The sequence below is a fragment of the Ammospiza nelsoni genome, chromosome 13 (genome assembly GCF_027579445.1).
Source record: "Ammospiza nelsoni isolate bAmmNel1 chromosome 13, bAmmNel1.pri, whole genome shotgun sequence".
Classification (NCBI taxonomy): Eukaryota; Metazoa; Chordata; class Aves; order Passeriformes; family Passerellidae; genus Ammospiza; species Ammospiza nelsoni.
The window spans coordinates 15,388,835-15,403,848 of record NC_080645.1 but is presented as its reverse complement, the minus strand read 5'-3'; the positions used below and the strand labels follow the sequence as shown (position 1 = coordinate 15,403,848).

Genomic DNA, 15,014 nt, shown 5'->3' with positions numbered 1-15,014 from the left:
GTGCCTCTGGCTCCATATTCCTGCCTCTTCTGCTCTTCCATTGATCCCCAGCAGCAAAGTAGTGAGAAGTTTAAGACAGTGTACAAATTCAATATAAATAGAATCTTGTGAAGATGGGTTAAGTGTACAAGTTGCTGAGGTACTTCTGGTGAGCAAACTCAGAGCTATTGGGTTTGGATTGGCTGCTGACTGAGAAAGTTGAGCAGATCTAACAAAACTAAAGAAAATGCTTGACTTTTTTTCTTTATTTGATTTTTATTAAGCAATTGTGTCTGGACAAAAAGACCTCCAGAAGTCTTGTGCAGCCTCCACTGCTCTGTGGCTGATTCAGGGCTCAGCAGGGAGCAGAAAACAAACGATCCTCAATAAAGAGAGATACTGTGTGATTTCCATGGACACATCTGTTCTGACCTTGAGTGCGTGTTTGTAGGCACTGCCTTCACTCACTCATGATGAAAGCAGCAGAGCACTGTGCATGTTCTGTAGCAGAGAGAAGTGGAAATCCCATATTCTCAGTTTGTGATAGCATGGTGCTATTGTTTTAATTCAAATGGGGGAAAAAATCTTCACTACCGTGATTCCTAAATTCCTCTTTATTCGTTTCTTCTCATTCTTTTTCGAAGATTCAAATGTGGGAATCACCCCGGATGTGGTTGCTGCTGGTGCTCCCCTGGGAACATGCCTTGATAGGGAATTAACACCAGTCAGTGATGGGCTGTGGGACCAGCAAAGTGCTTCCCGAGCCCCCCAAGGATGTGCAGCTAGACCTGGTTAAAAAAGTGGAACCTTACACGGGCCACAGTGACATCTACAAGCATTTCATCAAAGATGACTGCGGGGCTGTCATCAAAGCTGGCTCCCCCTCCCCTCCCCACCACACCAACCCCTATCCCGGGAGCGCCCTGCCCGCCCAGCAGCCCGAGCCCCGCAAGAACAAAGTGGCCAAGTACCGCGCCAAGTTCGACCCGCGCGTGACGGCCAAGTACGACATCAAAGCGCTGATCGGCAGGGGCAGCTTCAGCCGCGTGGTGCGCGTGGAGCACAAGGCCACCAAGCAGCCCTACGCCATCAAGATGATCGAGACCAAGTACCGCGAGGGGCGCGAGGTGTGCGAGTCGGAGCTGAGCGTGCTGCGCCGCGTGCGCCACACCAACATCATCCAGCTCATCGAGGTCTTCGAGACGCAGGACCGCGTGTACATGGTCATGGAGCTGGCCACCGGCGGAGAGCTCTTCGACCGCATCATCGCCAAGGGCTCCTTCACCGAGCGGGACGCCACGCGCGTGCTGCAGATGGTGCTGGATGGAGTGAGGTACCTGCACACGCTGGGCATCACCCACCGCGACCTGAAGCCCGAGAATCTGCTCTACTACCACCCGGGCACCGACTCCAAGATCATGATCACCGACTTCGGGCTGGCCAGCGCGCGCAAGAAGGGGGACGACTGCCTGATGAAAACCACGTGTGGCACCCCGGAGTACATCGCCCCCGAGATCCTGGTCAGGAAGCCCTACACGAACTCGGTGGACATGTGGGCGCTGGGGGTCATCTCCTACATCCTCCTCAGCGGCACGATGCCCTTCGAGGACGACAACCGCACCCGCCTGTACCGGCAGATCCTGAAGGGAAAGTACAGTTACTCAGGCGAGGTGAGTGTGGTGAGGGGCAGTCAGGCAAGAAGCTCTGTTTTGTGGAAGCAAACAAACTGTATAACTTTGTGAAAGTTGTATGTTTATGACAGCGTTGGATGCATGTGGAGATTACTCTCTTTAAAAGACATGCGTACTTCTGGGACCTCTAGGTCTTTTTTTATCCCCCTCTCAAATCCATATGCATGCAATTTCACAATAGGTTCATACATATTCATTTTTACAGATTTTCACTAATTCTTTATCAGAAAGAATTCTTAGGTCAAATTGACCTGCTCTTGTAGCAGTCTCTGTTTCTGTCTGCCCCTTCCCCTTATTTCTGTCCTTCAGCTGAAGCAGTTTCTCCCAGTATAGGCTTTTTACGAGAGCAGGCAGTCAGACTAAACAGCTATGTTTCCAAACTACAGACTTAACTCAAAGATGCACATTTCACTTAAATCAAAATGGATTTCTACTCTGCAAAATTTCTACTTTGTGTCAGCTCTCTCTAGGTGTGTCTCTGTGATGACCAAAAACTGGTTGTCCTGTACGTGCTAACATTACCAGGGGTAAAAAAATCTGTGATTCTGGCTTTTAAAATCCTTTCCCATGTTCTGTCTGCTCCCAGTGCAGCATTGCGAGCTCCTTTAAAAAAATGTGTGCACAGAAAGAGGAAACTTGGTGTAGAACAGAACTGGGATGCTTGTGGGTTTCTAGCTGCTGTTAGAGGCTTTGCAGTTGAAACTTGTGCCAGGGTGTTTGAAATGTGGCACATGTATCACTAGTCTGATTCCTGACATGAATCCAAGTGTAGTATGGAAAACAGCTTTGCTGAAAGGTTATGGCAGGCAAGGAGCACTTACTTCTTCCATCTGGAGGTGGGATTATTTCAGAAATTGATCTGCATTGCTTCCTGAGCTTGGTATGTGAGAAAATGGAGGATTGAAGGATAGTTTTCATGGGTAAGTATGGACAGAAGAATCTTGGGGGATAATTTTTAGGAATTCTGTAAATGATAGTGGGGCCTGAAGGTGCTTCTTGCTCTTCAGAAGAAACAATTTGAAGTAAACACTTGTAAGTAACATCTTCACACTTCTGATCAGAACCCTGTTGATATTAGGAATGAGTGTGGCTGTTGTCATGTCCTTGCCATGCCATGCCCTTGACTATTGAGGGCAGGTCTGTGTTCTCTGGATAAAAATACAGAGCTGAAAATCTTGTGTAGAAAGGCTGTGTGAATAACCAAAGGCATGGCCTGGCTTCTGTTGAAGAATGAGTGAACAGACTAGGGCCTTTCCTCTAAAAAAAATTAACATTTGAAGGGGGTCTGATCAAGCTCAGTGCAGCCATAGGCAATCTGGAGAGAGTGAATTGAGTGTTTTGAAGGTTCTCTGGGGTAATTTACTTTGATGTCCACTGGTCCTTGTACCAGAACAGATTGGTTTTGAGAAATATTGTGAATTGCAGCTAGGCCACTGAAGCCTTGTTGGTTGTATGCAGAGGTAGCAATGTGCCACAGAGAAAGCATTAAGCTCTCTATTTAGAAAGTGTCAATGCACAAGCCTGAGGCATTTTACTTGTTATGCCACCACAAATTGCACACTTTAGGAGGCTGTTATGGATACTGTGTGTGACATGAGTGGTTATTTTGGAAAGCTGTCGATGCTTTACCGCTTGGAAAGCAAATATGTGTCAGCCAGCAGCCTGTATCTGTTGCCTGGGTGCTTTGTGTTCCTCTAGAGCCAGGGAAAATGGATGCTTTAATTTACCAGTGTAATTAAGCCTATGCCCCTAAATTGCACGGTGCTTGACTGCAGGCAGGTATTGGCAGGAGGTGCAGTAAAGAGGCTGTTCATTTTGTGAATAATTTCTAGGAGAAGACAAAGTGAGCCAGAGGTTTAAAGCTGTCTGTTGTGTTTCCCACAATCTTGCCAGCACTCTGGGTTTTTAAATGCTTCTGAATTTTTGGTGTTCACAGGCAATGCCTCTTCTTTCTTTGTGTTACACTGGAGGAAGTGAGAAGATGTCAGAAATGAGGTTATTGCTAAGTTTGTCAGACTAATGGGAATGGCAGGAGCCAAGTCCTGGTTTCTTTGGAGTAGGAGTGGGCAGAATACTCGAGTGCATTGCCAACAGCATCTGTCTTGGATGGATGCAGGAGCAGAGGTTTCATGGGAGCAACTGCTTTTCTTCTCTGTAATCTGAAGGTTGAGGATCTGAAACAGAAGAGGAAATATTGAAATAAGCCTGTGAACTGCAGAGCTGACAGCTTGAGCTGTGTGGCTCAGACAAGTTCCAGGGGGGAAGGAGGGAGCTGTCTTCAGGCTGTACCATGGCAGGCAGCAGCAGTGCCCTGAGTCTCGGTGCTTTTTGAAAAGTTTGACCCCAAAACCTGGTCACAGAGGACAAAGCTGTATTGAAAGAGGAACAAAAGCCAAGAGGCATGCTGACCTGAGAAGCAGCTCCATTTTCTTGGAAAAACAAGTGATCTCTAGTCCAGCTAATGTAATTGCTTTCTGGCTGGGACCCTGTTACCCCGGCTGCTGTTCCTGGAGTGTGAGGTCTGTTTGAAGAGGCCATTAGCAGATCAGTAGGAGAGGTCTCCCACAATAGGTTATTCAGGTACTGCTGACATCACTGCTCTGATTATCTCTTATATCTCCGCTACTTTTTGAACTGCTTCTGGTAATGGCTAGGATGAGGAAGGAAGGACAGCTGGCTTTGTAACTGGTGTGCTTTTTTTTCCTGAGCATCCTGAGTAAGGGTTAGGTGAGCTATTGACACTGCTTTGAATGTAGCCTGCTGCAGAATTATTCTTTTTCACTTGTTTTGTTAGAACTTACTAAAAAGAATGTTTGGACATAATGATTTCATTTAATTTTTAATTTAAATCTTGGAGTTAAAACTGATTTTTGGGAGCTCTTTGTAGCTTAAAAAGTTGACTGAGGAATAAAGCTAGAATTTCATTCTTAGTTTCCTTTGAATTTGCAAGTGCAGAATTGAAGATTGGACCATCATTATCCTGCTGGGACAGGCTTGCTCTGATTCTTTTTCAAAGCTTCTCCTTCTGTTGAATACCAATACTTTTATGTTACTTTACACACCTGGGAAAATCGATGGCATAAGTGGAAGATAATGTATGCTATGGTTAAATTGGGAAATTTAGCTAAGGTGTATGGATTGTTCTGATTTTGATATCTGATCTGGACATACCATTTCTCTCATGGGCTGTTCTCCTATTCATAGAACAGAATCAGCTTTTTGTGGTATGCTCACAGTGGGTGAGGTTGGTGTGTGCTGCTGTGGGAACATGTCTTAATCAAATAACCAAAAAAGCTTGTTCTAAATTATGGTGCTAGTGGATGCATTGATAGAAGAGACATGCTTGATATATGAATGAAGTTGGGCATTGCAAGTCTGCAGGAGCTCTGCAAGAGACTTAGCAGCCTGTGGAGAGATGAACTGGTTTTGTGTGGCTTAGATTTTCCAGTGGTTTTTGGTAGAAATCCTCACCAAAATCTCTTGAAGGAGCTTTGCAGCCGTATTGTGACAGTGGCCTTCACATGGATCAGGAGTTTTCTGATAAGCATAGGTGTGAAATATGTGGTCAGTTCCATAGGGAGGGACAAAACCAGAGAAGATTGAAGGGGCTGTTGCCTTCTGCCTGAAAGCCAGCAGGAGGAAGTTCCCTAACAGACCTGCAGAGTCCCTGATGGTACAGGCCATTCACAGGGTGAAAACAAGGGCTGTGGACCTTGCAAGTTTACCTGAGTTTGAAGAGCAACTGGACAAATTCATGGAAGGCACATTGATGGAGAGAATGACCAAAGGTTAGAGGAGAAGCCTGACTTGCAAACTGTGTGTGCATTGCATTTCTCCTTTTCTCTCCTTGAGCATTCAGAATCTTAATGATCTTCTGCCCTAACTTGGAGTTTAAAGCACCAAGTTAAATGCAGGTGTTGAGTAAGCTCTGCAGATCCTGTATGGATGGATTCATGCAGGAAGAATGCCCTTAGTTACAGGAAAACCAAGTTAATCTGGATGAGTAGCATGAATGGTGTTCCCATAACAACTCAGCCTGTGTGAGTAAAAAGATAAACCACTTTCTCCCCAAGCAGTTTTTCTTGCCTGCAGCTAATAGCAGAAGCATGAAGCACAGAGAGTGCAGGCAGTGCATTAGCAAACAAACTACCTGTGCTACCTGGCAGAAAACAAGATAAAAATAAAGCCATTCCAAGGCAGCTGATGCGTGCTCACAGGATGAGTCCTTACCCAAGCACGTCTGCAGAGCATTTCCAAAGTGTCCTCATAATTGTCCTCCTTGTGGGGGCTGCTTAAAAGGCTGTGGAGGACTTGTAATCCCTCAAATTCCTTGTGACACATAGTGGAGGAGACAGGTGACAGGCTTGTCAAATTTCAGTATTAATTTCCTGCATTTATTCAACATTTTGAGAGAGAAGGGGTAGAACTTGAAACCAGACTGTTTCTGACTCAGCTGGGAGCTGGTTGCTGAATTGCCCATCCCACCCCAGAGGGACTTATCAGTCATTGCATTATGAATTATGATGACTGTGGTTGGATTTCCTATCAAATGACTAGCTTAATATAAAAAAGGCACAAGCAACAGAAAGAAACTGTAATTATTCTTGGTAACCTCCTTCCCCTAAAAGTTGCAGATGGAAGTGTGTAGTGGCAACTCAACTTTCTGTTCTGCATACTTGTATTTTATTGTAGAAACTGGTCTTCTATGAGGGAAAAAAAGTTTACTTGCATATCAGAGAAAATCCCTCTATAATCCTTATTACCTTCAGGAGAATTCAGTCAGTATAGGACAAGCATTCTGAAACTTTGGATGAGGTTTTGCAATGCAATAAGTTTTGCATTGATGCTGTGACAGGTCTGGCCAGCTTTCCCTGAAAGAGGGAAAACTCTGGTGATCTAATTGTAGCACATCTGTTTAAGGTGGGCAGTAAGGCTGACTGCCTTCCCTGAATTTGGACTGGAGTACATTTTTGGGAAAACATTCAAAGCTAGTTTGAAATAAAGCCAGGATCAGAGAAGCAGCACTGCCCTCTAATGCTCTGTTGGTCCTATATATTTTTTTAATACAGGAGATAAAGTCCTGTAAGTACAAGAGGCCAGAGAAGCTGTTAGATGCCCCCCTTTATTGCAGATTTGCCTTTGCAAAGTGTAGAGCTGTTCTTTGCTCCAAGAGGAGCTCAGTGCAAAGCCACCTGATTCTTGTGGAAGTTTCCTTGGCTCAGTGCCTCAGCAGGAGCCCTCCCTTGTGGGGTCCCCAGAAGGCAACACTGACACTTGGTGTGGCCCTCCATGCCTGTGCCAAGATGGTCTTTAGACCCATTAGATGCTTTTGCAGGGCAGTCATCACCTTGGCCTCTGATGTCTGTGCCAGAAGAGAGGAGAGATTTCAGAGCAGCAGGGTGGCCAATTTTCCGTTCTTTCCCCTGGAGTTTGAGTGGCCCAGGCTGTTGAATGTAGTGTAACAAAGAAAACAAGGATGGGGCAGCTGAAGGCAGGATTTTAAAACACATTTGTAGTGCTTACTGGTGTGAGCATATAAGTCTCTAGGACCATGTTTTAGCCTTCTTGGGGGCTAAAAGAGCTTTTTGCTTAGAGCAGCTGCTGTTTGTTCCTGTGAGCCACATTAGATGGTAGAAGTGTTTTACAATAGTCCTGTTCTTAGAGTAATGCAGGCTTTTTTTCCCCCTAAAAACTAGAGCTGGCTTTTTTTCCCCATGTAGGGAAGAATTGTTTTTTATATAAATTGTTGAGCCCTTTGCTTGGAAGAAGTAAAACCCCATCAATTTACAGAGGAATGTGCTTTTGCATTTCACATGGCTGTGTGAAAGCGGTGATTTTGAAGTAGAACAACAAGAGTGTTGGCGAGCTGCAGTCACAGGGCTCTGCTGAAAAGGACACTCTGCTCTCCTTTGAAGAGCTGGAGCACTTGAACAGGATGAAAGCTCCTCTCCAAGCCAGGCACAGAACACTGAAGCCTGCCCAATACATGGACTTCTCTTGGCTTCTGCTCTTTCTTTTCTTTTAATGCACCAGCTCAGTGGCTGGGAGGGTAGGTGTGTTTGTGTCCCTCCAGCTCCAAGGGCTGAAGTGTTTGTCCAGATCTCTCCCTCTGCAGGGAGGGACATCTTTGGAAATGTGATAACCTCAGTTAAAACCTGGGAAATCCTGCTTCCTCCTGCATGGATCAGTGACCATGCTCCTGCAAAAACTCAGCATGCTGCATTGGTAAGCAATTTATTTACAGGTAGAGAAACACCTTTTCCAGTGAAAGGGCTTTGAAACCACTGCATGCATTTGAAAATCAAGTCCCCCTTGCTCTGGCTGCATCTTAAGATTCTTTTTGAAGTTTTTTCCTCCAACAGAATTGGTATCACAAGGCCCTTTTACAAAATCTCTCCTTTTGCCTCTTTACCATGTACCTCAGCTTATGTTGCAACACAGCAGTGGAGAGAACCCCCTGTGCTAGGGCAGGGTAAGCAAGGAGAAGGGGTCATTTTCTCTGCCTACATCTGCCATTTCCATACTGCTGCAGTGTTAACACTTTATATTTCACAGAATTGTGCATGTCATCAGGACAGGGTGGAAACTCTGTCTAAGCCTCAAAGCCTCTAGAAACAAGGAAAGCAGGGAAGGAATCTCCGTGGGGAAGAGGAATGTGGGTTTTTCCCAGTGATTTCATTCACAGCCCTTTTTCCTTAGGACTGCTGTCTATGCCAGTAGTACCTGCAGGCTCAAGGCTGAGTGAGGGACAGCAGCTGAGCATTTTGGTTAAGATTTTTGAGGTGAAAGACTGAGTTTGAGGAAGTGGTGCACAACGTATTTCATGTAATATAAGGATGGAGGAAGGCAAGAGCCACATCTGGGGGGAAAGGATTTACAGTAGTGCTGTGGTTTGACATATATTTTCATTCCTTCATCTGGAGGCCCTATAAAATCCTGTTAATGGTGGAATAGTATTTCTGCAGAATTAGGGATGTAGGGATAAAGGGACATTGGTAGGGTAGAAAAAGAATATTAAGTTGCCTCTGTACAGAATACACATTATTAACAGGAAGGATTTGAACTATCAGCTACCATTGGTGTTTTTGACTCCTTTACATTTGCTTAAACATAGCCTAGGCCATTTTCTCTTTTACCTTTGGCTGATTGAATCCTTGGTTTTCCAGCTGTGGCTCAGATGTGTTGTTTTTTTCTGATACCTTAGTGGAGGTGTATTTTGAGGCAAGACATGCTATTGCATGCTAATTGACTTAAAACCAAGAGAGTGAGAATATGTGTTAATTCTGCAGTGGGAAGAGCTGTGACCTGCAGGAAACCTGTCCCTAAATACAGCAGCTGTCCCCTCCTGCCCTCCTTGGAAATGGTTACCCAGGGGTTGGAGTTTGTGTTGGGAGTCCAGCTGCTGGTGGTGCTGGGCTTGAGCCAGGTGCAGCCCTTGAGCAGGGTGTGAGCACTCACCTGGTTCTCTCCTTGCTGTGGCACACGTGGGAGTTATCACAGTTTGTGGGGTGAGTGGATTGGGTGACATCTTCAGCTTCAGCTGGATTTCCTGGACCTGCTCTGCTGAGGACCTGAGGCCCCAGATGGCTGTATGCAAGTACAACACCAGGACAGCATCTGGGGGCACAAGGAGGACTGGCTGGCACCTATAAAACATTTTTAAAGTGAGCTTTCAGGGGGGAGCTGTAAAAGTGCTGCACTCTGGAGGAAATTACAGCATCTTCCTGACTGTTCTGAGCCCCAGGCTGAGGCTTTGAGGTTTTGCAGAGCTGGCACCTGGCTGTAGTTCCAGCTGCTGCCCCTGCTGCAGATTAAAAGCCACTTTTCTTTAATCAAAACTGAGCTCTGTGGGGAAGGGCTGTGAACATGTACCTTGCTGCAAATCACTGTGTGGCCTGTAATTGACCCTGCCTTGGAGAGAGGCAATTGAACCTGATATATTTGGAACAATCTGGCATTGGAAGATGTTTCAGATTTGCTCTGACCCGAATTTGGGACTTCCCTAGCATTTGCAGTGTGCTCCTGCCCTGGGATGTGAGGAAGGAGGAGTTAAGCAGTGTGCTTGGCATAGGTGGGAAGTCAAGGTTTTAATATCACATTGTTGAAATCTCTTTTCAACTGCAGAAACTGTTTTGGGGAATTCCTGTTCATGTTGAGCTGGAGGGCTGCAAAGGTGCTTCCTAAACCCAGGGGTTTTCTTGGCAGTCTCTTTACCTAATCCTTGAAATCCCTACATCTGACAAGATTGCAGTTGCAGAGTTGAGGCTGTAGGCAGAGGGAGCTGGATTAGTTGTTTGGGGCTGGAAGGGGTGGTTCAGGCTGGCAGTGGTGCATCCGAGTTCCCTGGTTTGGACCATGAGCGGCTCCTCCTCTCTCCAGCCTCACCCACCCCCCTGCTTTGCCCCCCTGCTGCCCCAAGTGAGTGACAAGGTAGAAAAACCAGGCATGTTTTCTAATGCCTTTGTTATTTCAAATGGATGTTTTTTATAGATTTTCCTGAAAACTGAGCTTTTACTAATGCACCAGATTAGTGCTGATTGGTGACATGGGAGCCATTCACACAAGTCAAGGAGAGGCAGAACGTTCTGGAGGAGGCTGTTAAGAGATGCCTGCTGTTCCTGCAGGGTTCCCCAAAGTGCTGGTGTGTGCCTGGCTGTGTGTCTGCAGCTTGTGAACTTCATAATCATGGCACTCCCTGCACATCCAGTGCACCAGTACTTCAGGCACTCCCTGGTGATTAACCAAAGAGCCTGGTTTGATGTCTCACAAAACGGAGAATTGTGCTATCTGATAAAAGTATTTGTGTGTTTCCTACCTTTGTCTGTGTCTGAAGAGTGATTTCTAAGAACCTTTTTAATAATCTGATAATATTGAGAATGATTATGTGGCTCACATGTGGAAAGGTTTCTCTTTACAGCTGGGGTGACTCAAGACTTGATATACTGTTTCATCAGTGCTGATGGGGGTGCCTGGGTTACCGTTTATACCTCTCTACACTTAGTCCTTCATATTTCTTTATTTGTTTTTAGCATTAGTCCAGCTTCAGGAATTCTGGGTGGCATTCTTCAGCTACCATTTTGCTTGAGAGGCTGATACTGTAAAGCTAAGGAAAACTTGACACTTGGCTGAGAATGTAAAATAATTTAATGGTAAAATCCTCTTCCAAAGTTACAGGAGTCCCCATACTGCCGGTGTTTGGCACTGGTGCTTGGCAAGGATGGATCTGACATTGAAGAGATCTTCAGCTATTTCATGAAAGTGTTCCATGGTCTCTGAAAACTTCCTTTTTGGAAATGAACTGTGAAGCAGGGAGGGCCTGGGGACCAAATCTTGTGTTTCCCCAAACCTGGTGTGTTAAAAGTGATATTTACTTACTGGTGGCTCATCAACAAAGTGGAACATGGTAGTGATGGTGGTTCTCTAGAGGTGGCTGAAGGTGCAGAGGTATTTGGGGGTTAATTACCAACCTAGGTGAGGGACATGCAGGTATGTTCATTATGTTTGTGGATGACATTGAATTGGAAGGGCTGCAAAGGGCATTGAGTTCCAGATAGCCCTGTCAAATTAGAGCCATTCAGTAGCAGGTGTAGTTTAGTTTTTGATTTTTTTAAAGTAAGAGTAAGTTAGTGCACAAAAATAGGTGAAGAACATAAAATTAGGGGGTGTTGGCTTCTCAGAGAAGGAAGTGTCTATGAATCACAAACTATTGTGTGAGAGCAGTGTGATACTTGTGGGAAAAGGTGAATGTACTGAGGTGTCTGAGCAGAAAGGCAGCGTGTGCTCTGATCCTGCTGTGTTTGGTGGCTGCTGCAGGTGCCAAGCTGAAGCTCTGACACTTCTGGGCAGCAGACTTCAAAAACACCACAGGCCAAGCAGAGAGACTGGACAGGAGATCAACAAAAACAATTGTGAGTCAAGAAACCACAGTCTCTGGAAAACTAAAACACTTTTGGCTGTTTGGCCTGGGGAACATGTTGTCATAGCAGTTTGCAAATATGTAAAAGGCTGCTTCAAAGAGGAAGAGGAATAATCTTTTTTCCAGATTATGTCAAACAAGAGTCTTAAATGGCACTTAGAAAGATTCACACTGAAGTTTTTACAGAACTGGTGTCTCCCACTCCAAAAAATGTTTACCCAGAGGATTTCTGAAGCTGTCTTGTGGAACAAGTGAGGCAGTCATCTGTCAGGAGTGATGCATCTCTGGTGGATCCTTGGGGGCCATGGGATGGATTGGATGATCCTTGGGTGTCTGTTGCAGCCCTGCCTTCACCCTGATTTCCCAAAGCAGCAAAGTTTATGGAACTGTGCTGTCTGTCTTTCAGTCTTCTGGAATTAACTATTTAAATGCTAAGATCATTGTCAACCCAGTTTGAGCAATGTGTAGATTTCAAAGTTGCTCTGAATTTTACAAAGTCAGTGGCTCAGTAGGAGAGAGAACTAAAGCACGTTCTTCCTGCAGGAAAGGTAATTGAATATCAACCCAAATTTACCTGAAGGTGATCAGCACATGTTTGTTTCTGAAGCATTCAGGGCACACTTGACCCTGTTGAGCATGTGGGATGGAGCCTGGGCAGGGATATGTGCTGGGAGGAGGGATGTGCTGCTGCTCTGGAGGGGATATGACAGTGCTGTCTGGGGGCAGGGAGGGGAGAAGCACTTGAGAAATAGAAACCTTGATTACAAGAGACCTTTGGAGAGCTCTAATCCCATTCTGCTTGAGACAGGAGTGTTGCCAGCACTAGGTCATGCTGGCTTGACTTTGTCTTCCTGAGTCTTGAAGGGCTTCAGGGATGAAGATCCTCCCCCTCCCCAGTGACCTTTTCTAGGGCTGCACCACCCTTCCCCTGGTATTTCCTGATACAGACCTTCCAAGGCACAGCTTCTCCCTGTTGCCCCTTCTTTGGACCTGTTGTGTGGCTCTGTAATCCTTGGAACTACTTTTAAATAAATGTGATACATTTTAAAGAAATGCTATTAGATTGCCCTTAGATTCTCTTTGCCAGACTGAACAAGTCCAGCTCCTTTGACCCCTCCTTGCAGACCATGTGTCAAGGACCCCTGGCTATCTTGGAGTTCTCACCTGGATCTTCTCCACAGTGGTTTTGAACCTGGGGATGGCCAGGCTCCACAGTAGGCAGTATGACTCCACATGGAAAACTGAAATGGTTTAATCTTCTTTTGGAAAGAGAAATACCCCAACAATGTAGGTGAGAACAGGGTAGGATTTTAACAGGGGAAAAGATCACCTTGGTGTAAGATTATGGCTGCAGAATTAGGAATGTGTTACATTAGGGATTTTTGGTTTGTCCTTTTTCCTTCCTGTGTATGTGCAGTTTGGTGCAGTGTCAGTGACATACTTTGCTTTTCAGCAGGATCTCTGTCTCCATAACTGAATAGCTGGGATGCTGAAAGAAATTTGAGAAGAAAATACAGAGAAATGTGTTGGAATGGGATCTAGAACAGTTATCCTGCTCTGAATTCTAACAAAAAAGTCCCAAATAGTGACAGGAAGAGCAATTATAAACCAGTGACCCGGGACTGAATTGTGGAAAACCTAGCAAGCCTACTTAAGAGTGTCTCCTGATGTTTTGTTTACTTTAAAATGGCTTACATCCACCTTGCCTACCCAAAACAGTGCTTTCTGAGAGAAAGCCAGCAATGGCATTGGGCCACGTGGCCTGCCTTGGGAAGCACTAAACCTGGGCTTTCAGGAAATGCTGAGATGAGAGAGGCATCATTTCACCTCTGAAACTGTGACAGGGTTGGACTCTGGTTAAAACTGAAAGAGTGACTATAAGGAAGAAAGGAGAGTCAAGGCAGACAGGGGGGCAGCTGGGGCTTGGACATTGCTGTGTTTGCAGCACAACTCCTCATCTTGGTCCTTGTGGGTCCCTTCCAGCTCAGGATATTTTATGATTCTGTGACACATTGTGTGCTCTGGGAGGTTAAAGGAGCTGTCCAGAGCAGCAGAGGAAAGCTGGTGCAGCTGGGGAGCAGAGCAGGGTTGGAGTAGCAGCTAAGACTGTCGTAGGATTTACTCCCCCTTGTTCATTCCCTCGTAAGCACCCGGGGCTTGTGCACCGACAGCTTGGAGCTTGCAGGAGGGGTTGTGTGGGAGGTTATAAGCTTATCTGTTCATCCCCCACCACTGCTCTAATCAGTGTGATGAAAGATATTCTTCCTCCCTGGGGAAGATCTTTCCTCCCTGTCAGGAACTGCCATTTCTTAATTAAACTCTTACTCTGAATTTGTACGTAGAAGCACATATTGACTTCAGCTCCAGTTCACAGCCAATACTCTCTTAAGGTAATAGTTCAGAGTGAGAGAACATAATTCAGCTCAAATTTGAGTTTTTCCAGAGTAAAAGCACTGAAGATGTCAGGATACCCAGATGTTAGGACCAGTCTGGGGAAGGTGTTTTCCAGTTTAGTTACTGCAAATACTGCTGTGAGTATTGCTGGTGCTGTAGCAGTACCTTTGGAAATGTTTGACTCATTCCATTTTCATGGCAATCTCCAGCACTGTATACTTGGTGATCTCATTTGTCACCTGCATCCTTCCAAGTCCAGGTCCTTAACCCTGAGCTTCCCTAACAGACAATTTTTCAGTCAGGGTAGTGGTTAAAGTCCCCTGTGTGCAGCTGTAACTTGCTGACACATTTTTAAGAGACGTAAAGCGATCCAAACTGCAATGTGGTATTACCCCATTTTAACAGCTATTCCCTAAGCATTGCACTTAGAAGGGCTGCCCCTGGCTGGAGAGAGAAGCTTTGTGTTTATTGTTTTTTGTAGCTGCTGTAATTTTAGTGCATGATTCCAGCTGAATACTCAGTGCCTGTCCAGGGAAAATGGGCTGGCTATTTCCATTCGAAAAGCTGGGTTATAGAAGTTCACCGCACCAGATGGCTGTGCATACTTATAATGCTCTGGATTATTAAAGGGCTGTTGTATTTTCCTCTTTCATCCTTCCTTTATTCCTCCTCCCCACATCAACAAATTAATGCTGAATGCTTGGGAATCTGCCCTGCACAGACTTTAGCACGTTTCATCTTTTCACTGGAAACTTTTTGTTCCAGCTCTTTGGAACGAGTTGGTTTTGATCACCTCGTTGCAGTTGTTTGGGGGCTGAATGATGCCTGGGATGGTGCAACCCTGGTGTTATTGCAGCCCCAGCACAGCCCTAGGCTGGTTTGCCATGTCATGTGTCACAGTTGCAGTCCCCAACCTGCTCCTTTGGAGTTGACACTTCCTGCTTTCTGATGTCATGTGGGAATCTCCTAAATGAGACAGAACTGCTGCATCATGCATAAATAGGTAATGCAATGAAGAGAGTTCTTGGTGACAT

General features: G+C 45.5%; 1 protein-coding gene across 1 annotated transcript in view; it reads left to right on the top strand.

Annotated features, from left to right (window-relative positions):
- The window catches only part of PSKH1 (protein serine kinase H1), a 29,486-nt gene that overhangs the window by 1,570 nt on the left and 12,902 nt on the right, over positions 1 to 15,014 (top strand). The window contains exon 3 of the mRNA XM_059481657.1: positions 624 to 1,649. Within this exon, the coding sequence (XP_059337640.1) occupies positions 711 to 1,649 (939 nt within the window). The 5' untranslated portion in view covers positions 624 to 710. The remainder of the gene's footprint in view (positions 1 to 623; positions 1,650 to 15,014) is intronic.